This window comes from Rhinopithecus bieti, unplaced genomic scaffold (genome assembly GCF_001698545.2).
Source record: "Rhinopithecus bieti isolate Rb0 unplaced genomic scaffold, ASM169854v2 scaffold_425, whole genome shotgun sequence".
Lineage (NCBI taxonomy): Eukaryota > Metazoa > Chordata > Mammalia > Primates > Cercopithecidae > Rhinopithecus > Rhinopithecus bieti.
This window is the reverse complement of record NW_016803361.1, coordinates 1465394-1481666: the sequence shown is the minus strand read 5'-3', so window position 1 is coordinate 1481666 and position 16273 is coordinate 1465394. Positions and strand designations below refer to the sequence as shown.

Below are 16273 nucleotides of genomic sequence, written 5' to 3'. Positions count from 1 at the left end.
GGCATTTTAAAACATACCTTAACTTCCCAGATGGGAACCTGAATATAAATAATTACTGGCACATAATATGTGCCAAATTAGTATTTGTTCAATGCATGAATGATCAGGGCATGTCCCATTGACTTAGTGATCCTAATTTGAACCCCAGGTTGAAAAGCATGTCTGTGGAGGAGAGGGCTGCTTTAGAATCCTAGCTCCTTGGTCATACCTAGTACTCTGCCCCCAGGTTAGCTGCGCAGAGTGTCACACACATTGTGCCCCTCTTCTTGGATGGCAAGGTCTCCTTTCTGCCTGAAAACAGCTTCCCGAGCCGATTCCAGCCATTCCAGGTGACAGTCTTAGAACTTACATCCTTCAAGCTGGTTTTTTTAGGGCTAATCTGGAATGGGTAGAGGGGCAGACAAGCCTATTACTGGCAGGCTTGATCGGGCTCTGCTTCCTTTATAGGATGATGCCTCGGGGCAGAGGCGGCTGATTGCACTGCTTATGGCCTTTGTCTGCTCCCTGCCTCGAAATGTAAGTGAGCACATTTGGGAAGTACCGTTATTTAACCTTGACAAGGGGAAATGGATCCCAGGTGACTTTGGGTTGAAATTTGCCACAGGCTAAGCTGATCTTTTACTTCCCCCACCAGAGAAGTTAGTTCTTATCCATCCCGGTCCCTGCTGCCACTGTGTACTGGTTCTCTTGGAGTTCAGGTGTTCTCTGGGTCCATTACATGGCCAGGTTTTCTGTAGGTGGAAATCCCTCAGCTGAACCAACTCATGCGGGAGCTTTTGGAACTGAGCTGCTGCCACAGCTGCCCCTTTTCTTCTACTGCTGCTGCCAAGTGCTTTGCAGGACTCCTCAACAAGCACCCTGCAGGTACTGAGATCAGACTGTATAAGGAGCCTCCCACAATCAACTACCCGTGAAATCTTATAGCTCAGTCCTCATTCTCTTTTTAAAAGGAGCTTGCTAATAACATTAATAGGGCTTCAACTGCTCAAGCACTGTCCTGGGACTGCCCGTGGGAAAAGCATCAAGACCACAGTTGGGCAGAGCTTTATAGTACCTAAGAAGAGAAGGGAGCACAAAGAATCTAGTTCTGCCATCCTATTCCCTACAGTGGGGCTAGTGACAACCCTCTCTTTTCAAATGGCAGCACCTCTGTATTACGAGAATACCAGGCTCTTATGCAGGTGTCCAATCATTTTGTCCACAGGCAAAAATGGTATTTTCCCTTTCTAACAGCTTCTCAGGGAGCTCTGCACTTAAGTGATTTGCATCCTTCATTGTTAAAGGGCAAATGTGTAGCCTTTATGTCACCATTTCCTCTCCTTTTTAGGGCAACAGCTGGATGAATTCCTACAGCTGGCTGTGGACAAAGTGGAGGCTGGCCTGGGCTCTGGGCCCTGTCGTAGTCAGGCCTTCACTCTTCTTCTCTGGGTAAGGAATTGGAGTAGTCTGTTTAGACAGAGAGGCAGTTATGTCTGGTTAAATTAAATGTCCCTGTTTGACCCTAAACTATAAACATCTATGTCTCGGGGTTCTGGGGTTTGAGTGTCATTCCCCAATTGCTCTCTGTGTCTCTAATTACAGGTAACAAAGGCCCTCGTGCTCAGATACCATCCTCTCAGCTCCTGCCTTACAGCCCGGGTACGTCCTTTCTGGAGACAGGAGAACCCGGGACCTAAACAAACTTTCCTGTTGCTCCTATTCCTCCCAAGGACTTCCATCCTCCTCTGTGTGGGTTTTTTTTTTTTTTTTTTTTTTGGAGACAGGGTCTCACTGTCACCCAGGCTGGAGTGCAATGGTGCGATCACAGCTCACTCCAGCCTCAACCTCCATAGGTTCGGTGATCCTCCCACTTCAGCCTCCCAAGTAGCTGGGACTACAGGAGCAAACCAAACCCAGCTAATTTTTGTATTTTTTGTAACAACTGGGTCTGGCCATGTTGCCCAGACTTCTAGGCTCAAGCAGTCCACCTGCCTTGGCCTCCCAAAGTGCTAGGATTATAGACATGAGCCTACCAGCCCCATTCTCATCTTTGGCACTTAAGATTCTTCTTCCCTGATATACCTCAAAGGCTCTTTTTTCTCCAGCTCATGGACCTCCTGAATGACCCAGAATTAGGTCCAGCAGCAGCTGATGGCTTCTCTCTGCTCATGTCTGACTGCACTGATGTGTTGACTCGTGCTGGCCATGCTGAAGTGCGGATCATGTTCCGCCAGCGGTTCTTCACCGATAATGTGCCTGCTTTGGTCCAGGGCTTCCATGCTGCTCCCCAAGGTGAGGAGTCTGAAAGAAAGGCCCCACATACACACACCTCTCCTTTGCTTGGCCACATTCCCCAAGATAATTTAGGAGCCACTTGCTTCTTTAGAGCTATATTGTGGTCTGTGCCTAGAAGACTAAACTTCTAGATTCTTGTCCCACTTCTTCCTTTGATGGGTGTATCTTGCTTATTCTGAGCGTGAAGGACTTTTTTACTCCTTTGTAGGCTGATGTCTCAGCCTCATCACAGATCGGGATTGAATTCTCAAGCTATATATCGAAGTCCAATTTCTCTTCTAAGCCTTTCCATTTTTTACAGATGTGAAGCCAAACTACTTGAAGGGTCTTTCTCATGTACTTAACAGGCTGCCTAAGCCTGTGCTCTTGCCAGAGCTGCCCACGGTAAGTCCTGCAGGCAGAGCTTCTAAGCAAAGGACAAAGCTATTCTTCCTCAGATGGGGCTAGAAAGAGGAGGGGACAAGAACCAGGATCTTCACAATGTGGCCATCCCCCACCTTGCCCATTGCCCCTTAGCTTCTTTCCTTGCTGCTGGAGGCCCTGTCCTGCCCTGACTGTGTGGTACAGCTCTCCACCCTCAGCTGCCTTCAGCCTCTTCTACTGGAAGCACCCCAAGTCATGAGTCTTCATGTGGACACCCTCGTCACCAAGTTTCTGAACCTCAGCTCTAGCCCTTCCATGGTACGTTGAGCCCCAGCAACTCTTTTAGGCACCAGCATCTCTCCCTGGGCATGCTCTCACCTCCTTGTGGTTGTGTTCCAGGCTGTCCGGATTGCCGCACTGCAATGCATGCATGCTCTCACTCGTCTGCCCACCCCTGTGGTAAGTACCTCAGGTGTCCCTCCCTGGCCTGGGAACGTCTCAGAAGAGACACGTAAGTACCTTTTTGCCTTAGTCAAGTGGGCTTGGCCACCCTGCTGTGTAATTGAGATCTGAATTACAAGGTACAGATCTTGTAATTATCGGCCCAAGGATTCTTTTCCTTGGGCCCAGAAGGTAACAGAATGGTCATCCTGCCACTTAACATCCCTTGGAATCGCTAAAGATGTTTTGCTTTCCTCAGAATATTAGTTGTACAGAATCAAAAAAGCGGTACTTTCAGCTGCCTTGGATGAGCAAGGTTGATTAGATCCTCTGACTCCACAGCTGCTGCCGTACAAACCACAGGTGATCCGGGCCTTAGCCAAACCCCTGGATGACAAGAAGAGACTGGTGCGCAAGGAAGCAGTGTCAGCCAGGGGGGAATGGTGAGTTTCTAGGTCCTGGGGAGAGATGGGACCAAAATGAGCCTCACCACTAATGCCGCCAACTTTCTTTCTGCCTACAGGTTTCTGCTGGGGAGTCCTGGCAGCTGAGCCCTCAGTCCTGGCCTAGACTGTTCTGACAATCTAACCTGGAATTACTATCGAGCCATCTTCCCCAAAGCAGGGAAACCACTGGCCTCTGACTGCCTTTCCCACAGACACAGCACAAATGCTAGGCCTCTGTTGCATGGCTGTACAAGGAACATAAGAGTCCAGATTTCAAGTGGATTTGTGAAATAAGTATGTGTGAGACACTTGTGTTTGAAGAAAGATCTAGGGTCCTGGGTCTCTTGCATTGGTATGTCAGAAAAGGGGCGATATGCTGCTGAGGGGTGAGTGCATATGAGTGTGGCCCTGAGGACCAGGGCTGGCGGATGTGTGTACCTGCTGAAGAATAAAGATTTCTTTTGGTAAGGGGCTGTCAGATATCTCCCCCACCCCACATGTGCTTCATATAACCGGAGGGGCCACTGCCCCAAGCTGGAGGAACAATGACAGGGACTGGCCTGTAAGCCCAACACCTTAGGAGGCTGAGGCAGGCTGATCGCTTGAGGCTAGGAGTTTCAGACTAGCCCTGGCAATACAGCAAGAACCCATTTCTACAAATAATTTTTTAAAAAATTAGATTGGGCATGGTGGCCAATGCCTGTAATCCCAGCATTTGGGGAGGCTGAGGCGCATGGATCACTAGAGGTCAGGAGTTGAAGACCAGACTGGCCAACAGGGTGAAACCCCATCTCTACTAAAAATACAAAAATTAGGCATGGTGGCACCCACCTTTAATCACAGCTACTTGGGAGGCTGAGACAAGAATCACTTGAAACTGGGAGGCGGAGGTTGCAGTGAGTCGAGATCACACCCCTGCACTCCAGTCTAGGAGACAGAGTGAGACTCCGTCTCCAAAAAAAAAAAAAAAAAAAAAAGAGGCATGACCAGAACACCTACTCACTAGGTTTTGACTTTCCCCTTCCCTGCCCTATTGTGAGGCAGAGTGAGAAGCTACGTATCTTTAAAAATTGAATACCTTTATTTTTGTTCCCTTCAGCAGCATGTGAGAAGTGGCAGTGACCTCAGCAGCAGGTCTGGTATCTTTGCCCTGTTGAGAAGCCAAGATCTCAGCTGTACTAGTCAGGTGTTTTTTTCAGACAGCAAGTAGGAGAGGTGGTGGCCAACTCCAGTGCTATATCCTGGAGGAGGTCCTGGTCAGCACTAGGCAAGGTAGGTAGCTAGCTGCCTGACCCCTAGTCTGGGGTTGGAACTTCTGTTTGCCTGAGTAAAGGGATGTCAGTCCTAAGATTTCTCCACATTGTGTCTGTCTTCTGCAGTGGCAAAAAGGCTGGTCCTTGAATTGTCCTGCATGGTACCCTAAGGCAGGCCCACTGGCTCTTTTTGATCAAGGATTCCAAGAAAAGTTGCCCTTGGAGGCCCTTGAAATAACATAGGAAGCAGAATGAGTGCTCAAGTCGTGGCTGACACAGTATAGCTCACACTGCCATCACAGAGGCTGAGTGAGCAGTCACCCAGGGAGGGGGCTCCCAGCTCATTCCATTCCCATGGGGCAGGTGACTAGAAGGTAAGAGCACCCGAGTAAGCCAATGCCTAGAAGAGAAGAGAGAAGTGTCTCTGAGTTCCAAGAATTCTTGGTCCTTCCCGATCATCATTCCTTAACAAGCATACATCAAGGTATCCTGAAGCTGCCTTGATGTCAATTATGAAAGTAACAAAAGTTTTAATTTTTTCTGCCTAATTTTATCCGACAAATGTACCTTTTGGTTCCTTGAAGGCCTTTTGAGGTTTCGAGCTCAACTTTTAAAGGTCCACTTTAAGCACAGTGATAGGAGTGTCATGTACATGGGAAAGGGTGGAGGGAAGGCACGTCTGCTCATCTAATTGTTACCGCCTCAGTAACTGCCATTTGAAAAATTGTTTCCCCAGCCAGGCGCGGTGGCTCACACCTGTAATCCCAGCACTTTGCGAGGCCGAGGCGGGCGGATCACGAGGTCAGATCGAGACCATCCTGGCTAACATGGTGAAACCCAGTCTCTACTGAAAATACAAAACAAAAATTAGCCGGGCGTGGTGGCAGGCGCTTGTAGTCCCAGCTACTTGGGAGGCTGAGGCAGGAGAATGGCGTGAACCCCAGAGGCGGAGCTTGCAGTGAGCCGAGATTGCGCCACTGCACTCCAGCCTGGACAACAGAGCGAGACTCCGTCTCAAAAAAAAGAAAAGAAAAATTGTTTCCCCTTGTCTTGGGCTGAGAGGTAGCTCCAGTTACTGTCTTAGGGCCTCTGTGCCAAGTAGATTATTTTCATCTCACAAATTATTGGCTTGAACTCTAGACACTGCTCTCCAAGTGAGAGGTGACTGCTGCCCACTGCATCCTACAACCAGAGGCCCCTTCCTGAGCACAGCTTTCCGAGGATTCTACTGTAGTCATGTTGAAGCCTCATCTGTTACTTAAAACCACATAGTGTTGGCCTCAAGCTTCTTAGGTTCAAATGAACAGTGATCTCTATTCGTAGAGTCTAGAACTGTGCTAACACAGTAGCCACTAGCCATATTCCAAGTGCTCCCAGGCACAGAACATCTTTCTCTTCACAGCATTCTGTTGGACTGCATTAGTCTGTGTGTCTTACATTACCTTCCTGTGTCCACACCCAGGAATACCTTCCAGTTGTCCAAGCAGCCGTAGTTGTAAGGATTCCTAAATACCTGGAGCCAAGAAAAACACATGTTTCTTTGAACTTCTAATTTTTGAGACTAAACTGGCTAAGCTAAAGCTCAGGTAGAGTAGTTCTGGCCTTTTACAATGCTTGCCCTAGTCAGCCCTGCCCATGGCCTGTTTACAGGAGAGCAGGTTCAGTTACCCACCTACCCACCCGAGCCTTCAACCCTACTCACTCTGCCCTTGGCCTGCAGCCGACGTCTCTCCTTCTTGTTGATGTGCCTTTCGATGCTAGTCTCACCTCGACTGATGAGAACAGCATGCCATACAGTTAGGGCACCCAGGGCAAGTGCCACAGAACTAAGAAAAGAGGGGCAAAGACTGGTGGGTAGTTTAGAGAGGGCTGGAGGAAGTATGTCTGAAATTGAGCTAAGCAATAACAACTAGCTTGTAACCTCTCTACCTAAGTCTTCCTCACCTCCCAGCATATATCCTAGATAAACTTTTACTTCATTATGTCTATAAACAGCATCAATGAAAAAGCATCAAAGGCCGGCGCGGTGGCTCAAGCCTGTAATCCCAGCACTTTGGGAGGCCGAGACGGGTGGATCACGAGGTCAGGAGATCAAGACCATCCTGGCTAACCCGGTGAAACCCCGTCTCTACTAAACAATACAAAAAACTAGCCGGGCGCAGTGGCGGGCGCCTGTAGTCCCAGCTACTCGGGAGGCTGAGGCAGGAGAATGGCGTGAACCCGGGAGGCGGAGCTTGCAGTGAGCTGAGATCCGGCCACTGCACTCCAGCTGGGCAATACAGCGAGACTCCGTCTCAAAAAAAAAAAAAGAAAAAGCATCAAAGTGGCCTAAGAATAAGTGATGTGAAGCCAGGCATAGTAGCTCATGCCTAGTAGTCCCAGCAACTCGGGAGTCTGAGATAGGAAGATCATTTGAGTCTAGCACGGGCAACATAGCAAGACTCCATCTCTGTTGTTGTTAAAGGAAAATAAGAGAGTATGCAGAAAGGAGAGTAGAGAAGTCTGTATTACTGAGAAAATGTTCTATATTTCCTAAAATACCCATGCTTGGGAGATAGTGGGAGGTAGTAAAAGCACCCAGGGTTGGAATGGGATGGCATGAAATTCAAATTCCAGTGCTACTATTCCTACTAGCTGTGTATCATAGAACAAGTCACTTCACTTCACCGCCCCTTGGCCCCCAATTTTCAGTTTTCCTCATCTATAAATAAGGAGTTTAACTTACTTTGGTTACATATCAAGCATATACTTGTATCCATGTGCTTAGTAATAAGCAATGCCAATATCCTCAGTGCTCCCTGCCCTGAAATGCTTTAGAAAAGTGCTGGCTCTTTGCCAACCTAAATTAGACTAAAACAGTAGCAGTTCACTTAGGAATGGGTTTCCGCCTGCGTATGGGCACCTAAAAAACTTTTTTTCTGAAGCTTCCCCTCCCTTAAAACTATCAAAATTAAATACCTGCACAGGAACCAGAGGTAGACAAGACTCTTGTGAGTCATCCTTTCTCGAAAGGAGAAGATGGGTGGTGGGGTCTGGTGATAAGTCTAGAAAAAGAAAACAGCAAAGCTGGCTCACTTGCTCTGTGGGTCTCCAGCAACTGCCCCAGCACCTATAGGCAGGAAGTGATCCAAACCCAGGCAGAGGAAACGGGGTAAAGCCACAGAGGAGTCAGGGTAGCAGCGAAGATGAGTGGACCAAGCCCAGCGGCATCACCACATGGACAAACACTGGGCAGCAGAGCAGGGTCTGGACAGGATGGTGAAGCACAGGAGGAGCTGACCCTGGGCCTTCAGAGTGACAACACAAATGGGGCTCCAGGGGAAGCCACTCCAATCCCCAGCCAGAACTCCTTCACTGCGCGGCTGCATCCCCAAGAGAGGAGACCAGACCATACCCAGAATGGACTGACTGGAGTGAGGAGAACCACTAGGGACTGTGAAAGGGCAGCAGAAATACAATCAATATGGGCCCAAGATGGGCTCAGCAGATTAAGGAGTCCTAAAAGGTACTGGGGGACAGGGATGATCCAGATGTAGATAGACCAGGTGCAAGGGATGATCAGACTGGCTCAGCCTGATCTCTGTCCCCTGGAACCCCATTACACAGACTAACATAGACTCCTTGCTGCTCAGGCCGTCACCAAGGCAGATTGCTTGCTCGGCCGAAGAGAGGTGATGACGGGATAGATAGCCAAAACTGTCAAATACCAGGAACTTCCAGCTTGCCTGTAGGTCACTTAGTTTACCCACCACAGCCAGTCGGCCTGAACACTCCTGATCTGGTCTAGAGTGGCCTCTCAGCAGCCTCTACAACTAAATGGGCAGGTCGGCCCCAGTTGCCTGAACAACTCTATGCCCCCAGGCCTGAGCAGCAGGAGGCAGTGGGGTGGGGACAGCCCACCTGGTTGGCAACCGCCTGTAGTTTGTTCTTGTCGAGCTGTTTCATTTTCTAAGGGGATGGAAAACAGTGCTGGTTATACTCTCAGGCCTCTAGGATGGGATGCTACCGCCCCATTCCTTAGGGACAGGTTCTACATCCCAAAGTTCTACACTACTGAGCTGCCCTATTCCTGACAACGAGCTCACCTCAATGGCAGCATAAGCCTCCCGGAAAAGGTCCCAACTTCCATAGCTGCAGTAGACACAGCCCAGAGTCATGAAAAAGCAGAACGAGAAGAAGTATCGATGGTTATAGTGGCCCACACAATTGTTTAGCCAGGCTGGTTGGGAAATGATTAAGGACTAGAATCAAACACAATTTCAGGCGGTGTCCAGGCCCCTCGGATTCATCCCTGGTTCGTGACAACATCACCCAAGCCTCAGGCTTCCAGTCACTAAGAACTACTTTCCAAAGGCAGGAAAATACAACTCTTTACACCCAAGGTTGAGGTAGAAGTGCTCAAAGCTTTTCAGAGCATTCAGGTCCCACCAGGAAGTCACAGAAACTGAAATCCTTCACTAAAATGAATCTGCCGATATTTCAGCCTAGCTGGACTTAGCCAAACATCTGTGTGGAACAGCAGATGGGGACCCATGGTTCTATCTGGCGTACCCAGTGAACAACCACAGAAACTCAAACATCTCTTTCCATCCAATAGCTGTTAGCATGAGAGTTTAGAAAAGAAAGAGCTGTCAAAAGATTCCTTGCTCCAAGAAGATCTGTCCTAGAGTGTGAGCTTCCTGCTCCCCCAGGAGATGGTCAGCCCCCACAACTCCTCAACTCCAGTGTTCTCTGCAGGGTGATGCTAAATGGTGGTCATTAACCCTGTACAGTACCCTGGAGCTAAGGAAGGCCTCAGGCAGAAGAGGAAGCAAAAGGATACGGCAGTGGTGATCCATCTTCAGCACACACCTGTGAGGAAGGGACACAGGCTCTGTTACGGTGGCCAAAGTTCTTGAGATGTCAGTGCCAATCCTGACATCATCCTGCTGAGGTGGAAAGGGCACAGACTTTGAAGACAGCCAGGCCTTGCTTCAAACCCAGCTCTGCAGTTTAATAGCTATAAGATACTGGACAAGGTAACTCATCTCTCCAAACCTCGGTTTTCACAAGTGGTAATAATGCCTACCTCAGAGGACCATTGTAAGGATGAGGTGTCAGGAGAAGAGGGCACATTGCCTGGGACATGATGGGTGTTTCACCCATGTCTTAGCAAACTCAAGGTGAGGTTTTGCCCTAGGGCTACAGCAGAAGGACCACAGCTGGGATTCCCAGAGGGCAAAGCCAAGACCCACCTGTTGCAGATGCTGCAGTGGTGTGTTCGGGCTGGCTTGGGGTAAATGCACTTCTTACAGATGGAGACCGTGGCGATATCATTCCTGCCCTGTGTGAAGGGAGAGCATAACTGTGGCAGCACCAGTTCTGTCTCTCAAAACATACCAAGGTACTCTCCCCACTCCTGAGACCAGGTCCAATAGCCAGCAACTTCCCCCAATGCCCCTGTGAGGACCCACCTGGGGTAGGTACCCAGGCGGAGTGGTGATGGCCTGGTAGTAGTGGAAGACAATCAGGATCAGATTCCAGTGGCTATAGAAGAAATGCCAGCAGAGTCGTGGCACTGAGTAGGTTCGGAGGATGAGAGGCAGGACACATAGGTAGGCGATAGCCACAATGGAGCCTGTCAGCACGATCACCAGGACTACGAACACCTGCCAACACCAGCAAGGTCAGGGAGACATGGCGCAAGAGCTATGCCCAAAGCAGACTCGGAGTTTCCCTAGGGGTGGGGGCCGGCCTCCAAAACCTGGGTTGGGTCTGTCAGAGACATGTCCCTCTGCTCCCCACAATACCCCTTTTCCTGCTCCCTGGACATCACTCACCACTCCAAACCAGCGGATCACATTGTCTACCAGCCAGTAGACGGGCTCAAAGGCAGCNGCAAGGTCAGGGAGACATGGCGCAAGAGCTATGCCCAAAGCAGACTCGGAGTTTCCCTAGGGGTGGGGGCCGGCCTCCAAAACCTGGGTTGGGTCTGTCAGAGACATGTCCCTCTGCTCCCCACAATACCCCTTTTCCTGCTCCCTGGACATCACTCACCACTCCAAACCAGCGGATCACATTGTCTACCAGCCAGTAGACGGGCTCAAAGGCAGCATCGACAGCGGTGTCACTGCCCCCAAAGGAGTTGTAGAGCAGGGAGCGCAGGCAGACCTTGCCGTAGCGCCAGCGCTGTACTAGACCCCGGAGCAGAGGTGGACAGCGGCGCCTGTAGCCCAGCAGCAGAAGCAGGCGGAGGCAGAGGCGGGCCGGGCCCAGCAGCAGGCTCCGCTGGCCTCGCATGTTTCCTAGGAGAGCACACCATTGTGAGGATCTAATCTGAGCCCTCCCTTCCTAACCCGCTAGTGGGAAAGCCTAGAGTACTCACTGGGAGGGCAAAGCCTGAGACTAAGACCCAGCTAGGCCAGTCACCACCTATGAGAAGTAGGAAGGTTACTTCATTTTTCTATGGACAGTGCCCATGTTTCAACCAGATTAAGGGGGTAAGACTGACGGTTCTGAGCCTGCAGAAATCGTACTTATATTACACCACATGGTTGCATAGCAAATCCAAGGTGATGCACACCTAAAGCAACAGGCCACAGGAAAGGGGTGAGAAAGGCCGCTCCAAACCAAAGCAGTCTTAGGAATTGTCTGTGTAGACAGACCTTTGGGTGGAGTGTGCCAACATGGACAAAGCTGCCCACTGTGTCTCTGGGCATGGCCACCGTAGCAGAGATCGCCGGGGCTTCCTGACTGCGTTGGCGCATCAGCCCACCTTCAGACGATTACTCCTCACCAAAGAACAGCCAGTGGAGGAATGAGTACACAGAATGTGGATCCTGCACCGAGATATTCCCTGGCGCTATTTAAGTCTTGGCAAAAGATACTCTTCCTTCCTATTCCCTCTGGGCTGATGTCACAGGCTAGCCGACTCAACCTGGTAGCATGACATTCCCTGTCTCCTGTCAGGACAGCCAGCTACCCCTTGCATGACAGAAAATGCTTTGTCTCCAATTCCATTCCCAGCCCCACTCCCAAGGAAATGGTAGCCAAGATAACTCCAGGTATTCTGGGCCAAAACCACAGGAAGGAGTCACAAGCAATGGGAGGGGACCTCCATGTTGATTCATGAAGGCCTCGGGGCCTGACCTCTCTGATGGACTCCACTGCCCCAGTCTAATTAGACACTCAAGAACCTTCTTTGCAGCTGCTACCTTAGCCCCAAGCTGCCCAACCAGACTTCCCAGTTCACTGCTTCTGTGGCACCTCTACCAGTGCCTCCATCTCCTCTATGCAGTTTCTACCTCATGCAGCAGCCATGGGAAGAGATCAGCTACCTGGGCAATGACCAGAAGACACAGATGCGCTAACAGATGACAGTTTCATCAGTTCTGCAGATTAAATACTTTCACCAGAAAAAAAAATTACCTGATTTTGCCCTGAGGCAGCCAGGGAGGGCTGCTTTGTCCTTGACAACCTCACTGACTTATTTAACAGCTCAAAACCCAAGAGAAACTGGAGGAGGCTGCTCCACTGCAGGGATGGTTTCAATTCGGTAACTGGAGCATTGTACTCTCCTTGCACCCTGGCTCATCCCCACAAAAGACCTTTCAAAGAAAATACTTAATTACCTCCTTGCACAAGCCCTGTAAGCTCTAAGGCGAAAAGGAACTTAGCAGACAAGGTCTACAGAGGAGAAAGCACAATTCGGTAGGGACCTACACTCAGCACCAGGATAAAGAAACTGTCTGTTCCTGTCACCTCCTAGGAAGCGAAAAGAATTTAGGAGAGTGTTGAAAAGAGAAAAAAAGGCCAGGCGCAGTGGCTCACACCTGTACTCCCAACACTTTGGGAGGCTGAGGCAGGTGGATCGCTTGAGGTCAGGAGTTAGAGACCAGCCTGGCCAACGTGGTGAAACCTTGTCTCTACTGAAAATACAAAAAAATATCTGGGCATGGTGGCACATGCCTGTAATCCCAGTACTTGGGAGCCTGAGGCAGGAGAATCGCTGAAACCCGGGAGGTGGAGGTTGCAGTGAGCCGAGATCACGCCAGTGCATTCCAGCCTGGGAGACAGAGTGAGACTCCATCTCAAAAAAAATTTAAAAAAAAAAAGCTCAAGCTCAAACTTCCACCCCTACTGTTTGGAAGCATGATTTGGCTTGTAGCATGAATTTTTAAAGTGGTGGATACCCACAATCAAATGTAAGAGTGGGACAAAACAGATTACCCCACAACAAATCTAGGTGGCTTTTGGACTGTCCACACCACTGTTCATTCCCTTTCTATAGCTAATGGAGAGTTTCCTATTTGCCAAAATACTTTTTGTAGCAACAGCATGCAAATCCAATGCATTCCTCATTTGTAATAAACTCAAATTATATGCTACCTCGCACCTCTTCTAGTCTTAAAAAAAAAACTTCTATTCTCCACTTTTCAGATCATTCTTAACCACGTCCTAAATTCCTGAGCGCTACAGGAAATGCCTGCCTCAAGGACTAGATTTACCCAATTCCTTAGGGTTCAATTCTGTCCCTAAGCAGTTCTGTAGCCTCGGACAAATCATTCAACCCTGCTGGGACTCAATCTCCTTGTGTTCACATTCAGTGAGGGAGTGGGATTAAATGCTGAAGTCCCTTCCAGCTCTAACCCTTACTGATTCTGTAACTATACAGATACAGTCAACCCCAGTATCTGCGGAGGGATTGGTTCCAGTCCTCCCTTCAGATACCAAAATCTATGGATGCTCAAATCTGATATAAAATGGCATAGTATTTGCATACAACCTATACATATCCTCCCATATACTTTAAATCATTTCTAGATTACTCATAATACCTAATACAAAGTAAATGCTACACATAAACACTTTTTTTGTTTGTTTTTGAGATGAAGTCTTGCTCTGTTGCCCAGGCTGGAGTACAGTGGCAGGATCTTGGCTCACTGCAACCTCTGTCTCCTGGGTTCAAGCAATTCTCCCTGCCTCTGCCTCCCAAGTAGCTGGGATTACAGGCACCTGTCACCTCACCCAGCAAATGTTTGTAGTTTTAATAGAGACAAGGTTTCGCAATGTTGGCCAGGCTGGTCTTAAACTCCTGACCTCAGGTGATCTGCCTGCCTTGGCCTCCCAAAGTGCTGGGATTACAGGCACGAGCCACCATGCCCAGCTGCCCCCAAGTATTTCCAATCCATGGTTGGTTGAATCTGCGATGTGAAACTCACAGGTATGAAGGGCAAACTGTATTTGGTAAGTGTAAATGAAATGTTTATAAAGCACTTAGCACAATACCTGGCTCATGGAAGTACTCAAATATTTGCTGAACGAATGACCTGGAGGGATGCAGAAGTGGAAAGCCTGGCCAGATGTTTATCTGTCCTACAAATACCAACAGGGACACTCTTGCCAATGTGATAACCCTAAATAAGTGTCTGCTGCTATCATTCTGTCTGATTAATAAAGAGAGAAATACAAACTGTTATTAAAATCACGGCACTTAGGAGCTACAAGTCGTTTTTGAAAACAAGCCCAACCAGAAATCAGCCCAACCGTGTAAATAGAAAGCTCCTAGATGCACAGATACAGATTCGGGTGAACAAAGTCTGAAGCTAGGGCCTCTCTCCATTAGCTAATGGGGTACAGGATGCCAGGAAATTGATATATGTAGTAAGTGGGCTGCAACTGAACATACAAACTTTGCTTTTTTTTTTTTTTTTTGAGACTGAGTTTTGCCCTTGTTGCCCAGGCTGGAGTGCAATGGCACAATCTGGGCTCACCACAACCTCCGCCTCCTGGGTTCAAGCAATTCTCCTGCCTCAGCCTCCTGAGTAGCTGGGGTTACAGGCATGCACCCCCACGCCCGGCTAATTTTGTATTTTTTTAGTAGAGACGGGGTTTCTCATGTAGGTCAGGCTGGTCTCGAACTCCCAACCTCAGGTGATGCGCCCGCCTCAGCCTCCCAAAGTGCTGGGATTACAGGCGGGCCACCGCACCTGGCCCAGACTTTTCATCTCAGGAAATAGAGGTAAAGCAAAATTCAAAAATATGTGTGTAGGGAAGAAGGGGGTAATCTCAGTGAATAGGGGAGGAAACAGCAAAGCGCAGCTTTACTACCACCCCAAGCACAAGCCCGAGTACTCTCCTCCCTCAGTAACAGTCACAGGCCATAGTGGTCGTCTGCCACCAGACTGGAGGAGATTGCAGGCGACAGCACTTCCCTCTTCCCATGGCTCTAAGTCACCATCTGTTTCCCAAGGGGAAAGTCGACTGAGGGGACAGGGAGGGACAGAAGGCAAAGCCATCAGAAGTCAGGTGAACTGAGATCAAAGTCGTGGGGAATGTCATCTGGACAAGGACGCTGCTCTCAGGATGTTTGCAATCTCAAGTAGGAGATACCAGACATCAATAAAGACTGGCATTTTATTCATGTGCAGACCTCCCTTCTGGGGTAACACACTGAGAAGAAAAAGGGTAGCAACTTTATTTTGGGGCTGCTTATCTTTTGATGACGGGCCCACACAACCAGAGTTCGGCTTTTTCAACCTGAGAAAGCTTACTGAAGTGGGGATGGGGGGCCGCGAAGAGGATCGGACCGCAGGACTGGAAGCTGCAGTTTAAAACACTGGGAAAAGGCCGGGCGCGGTGGCTCAAGCCTGTAATTCCTGCACTTTGGGAGGCCGAGGCGGGCGGATCAAGAGATCGAGACCATCCTGGCCAACACAGTGAAACCCCGTCTCTACTGAAAATACAAAAATTAGCTGGGCGTGATGGCGCGCACCTGTAGTCCCAGCTGCGCGGGAGGCTGAGGCAGGAGAATCGCTTGATGCCAGGAGGCGGAGGTTGCAGTGCGCAGAGATCGCGCCACTGCACTCCAGCCTGGCCAAAGAGCGAGACTCCTTCTCAAAAACAAAACAAAACAAAACAAAAATCGGGAAAAGGTTTTATTTTCAATGACAGCCGCGAGGTGAAACTGCGATGGACTGGAAGTCAAAAACCGTGGGTTCCAGTTTGGGCTCTATCTTGAAGATTTTGGACAAGTCAAACCCGGTCTCTGAATCTGAGGTTCCATATTTGTGAAACAGACGAGTTGGGTCGCTTGACCTCCTTCCTTCCTGCTCTGAACCTAACGGTTGCTCGGAAGGTGCGCTCCAGCTGACGAGGGCGCAGCCCCGCAGGGCGGGGCGAGGAGAGAGCAGGAACCCGGACTCAAAACAAGGCCCCAGGGCAGTGCCCGACCGAGAAAAAGGGACTAGGATGGGGAGCAAGGGCCGAGGCTTCGCCCTTACCTGCCGCCTGTCGACTCCCCAGTCAGCCAAACCGAGCCCCGCAGCCTCTGCCGCCGCTCACTGCCACCCCCTCCGACTCGGCGCCCCGGCCGGGTCCGGCTCAATCCAAACCACCATGGCCCGCCGCCTGCAGCGCCAGCCAGCAGACCCGGACCTGCCGCCAGCCCATCCTCAACCACACGCGCAGGCGCAAGCATGGAGCGCTGAAGTTCCGCCCCCGGATTTGTCCCGGGGT

The 16273-nt window shown here is 49.8% G+C and overlaps 2 protein-coding genes across 7 annotated transcripts in view; one reads left to right on the top strand and one right to left on the bottom strand.

The window, feature by feature from the left end:
* Nucleotides 1–3992, top strand: part of MMS19 (MMS19 cytosolic iron-sulfur assembly component) — a 41547-nt gene extending 37555 nt beyond the window's left edge. For all 3 annotated transcript variants that reach the window (XM_017880122.1, XM_017880115.1, XM_017880108.1), the window contains exons 21-31: nucleotides 227–329; nucleotides 448–516; nucleotides 738–864; nucleotides 1328–1428; nucleotides 1582–1638; nucleotides 2085–2271; nucleotides 2576–2658; nucleotides 2791–2955; nucleotides 3037–3096; nucleotides 3421–3521; nucleotides 3602–3992. In XM_017880122.1, coding sequence (XP_017735611.1) covers nucleotides 227–329; nucleotides 448–516; nucleotides 738–864; nucleotides 1328–1428; nucleotides 1582–1638; nucleotides 2085–2271; nucleotides 2576–2658; nucleotides 2791–2955; nucleotides 3037–3096; nucleotides 3421–3521; nucleotides 3602–3629 — 1081 coding nt within the window. In that variant the 3' untranslated portion in view covers nucleotides 3630–3992. The remainder of the gene's footprint in view (nucleotides 1–226; nucleotides 330–447; nucleotides 517–737; nucleotides 865–1327; nucleotides 1429–1581; nucleotides 1639–2084; nucleotides 2272–2575; nucleotides 2659–2790; nucleotides 2956–3036; nucleotides 3097–3420; nucleotides 3522–3601) is intronic.
* Nucleotides 1364–16261, bottom strand: ZDHHC16 (zDHHC palmitoyltransferase 16). 4 transcript variants are annotated; one of them, XR_001887015.1, is made up of 12 exons: nucleotides 16039–16249; nucleotides 10814–11061; nucleotides 10231–10425; nucleotides 10012–10100; nucleotides 9600–9628; nucleotides 8863–8996; nucleotides 8678–8725; nucleotides 7736–7821; nucleotides 6480–6603; nucleotides 6220–6290; nucleotides 4603–5177; nucleotides 3463–3536 (listed from the first exon to the last, which is right to left on the bottom strand). XR_001887015.1 is itself a non-coding variant. In XM_017880151.1 (11 exons), the coding sequence occupies exons 2-11, from the start codon at nucleotides 11054–11056 to the stop codon at nucleotides 1404–1406; spliced, it is 1062 nt and encodes a 353-aa protein (XP_017735640.1). In that variant the 5' UTR covers nucleotides 11057–11061; nucleotides 16039–16249; the 3' UTR covers nucleotides 1364–1403. The 4 variants fall into 4 exon arrangements, 3 of the variants coding, with proteins under 3 accessions (XP_017735640.1, XP_017735620.1, XP_017735632.1); XM_017880151.1 differs by lacking the exons at nucleotides 3463–3536; nucleotides 4603–5177 and adding an exon at nucleotides 1364–1446; XM_017880131.1 differs by lacking the exon at nucleotides 3463–3536 and having other exon boundaries at nucleotides 4583–5177; nucleotides 16039–16261.
* Between the last annotated feature and the right edge of the window lie 12 nt (nucleotides 16262–16273).

Coding starts and splice junctions, on each gene's coding strand:
- ZDHHC16 (XM_017880131.1), bottom strand. CDS start 11,056: ATGCGAGGCCAGCGGAGCCTGCTGCTGGGCCCGGCCCGCCTCTGCCTC. Junction 9,629..10,011: donor CACTGCAGCATCTGCAACAG/GTGGGTCTTGGC, acceptor CCTTCCTCACAG/GTGTGTGCTGAAGATGGATC. Junction 8,726..8,862: donor AGGCTTATGCTGCCATTGAG/GTGAGCTCGTTG, acceptor CCATCCCCTTAG/AAAATGAAACAGCTCGACAA.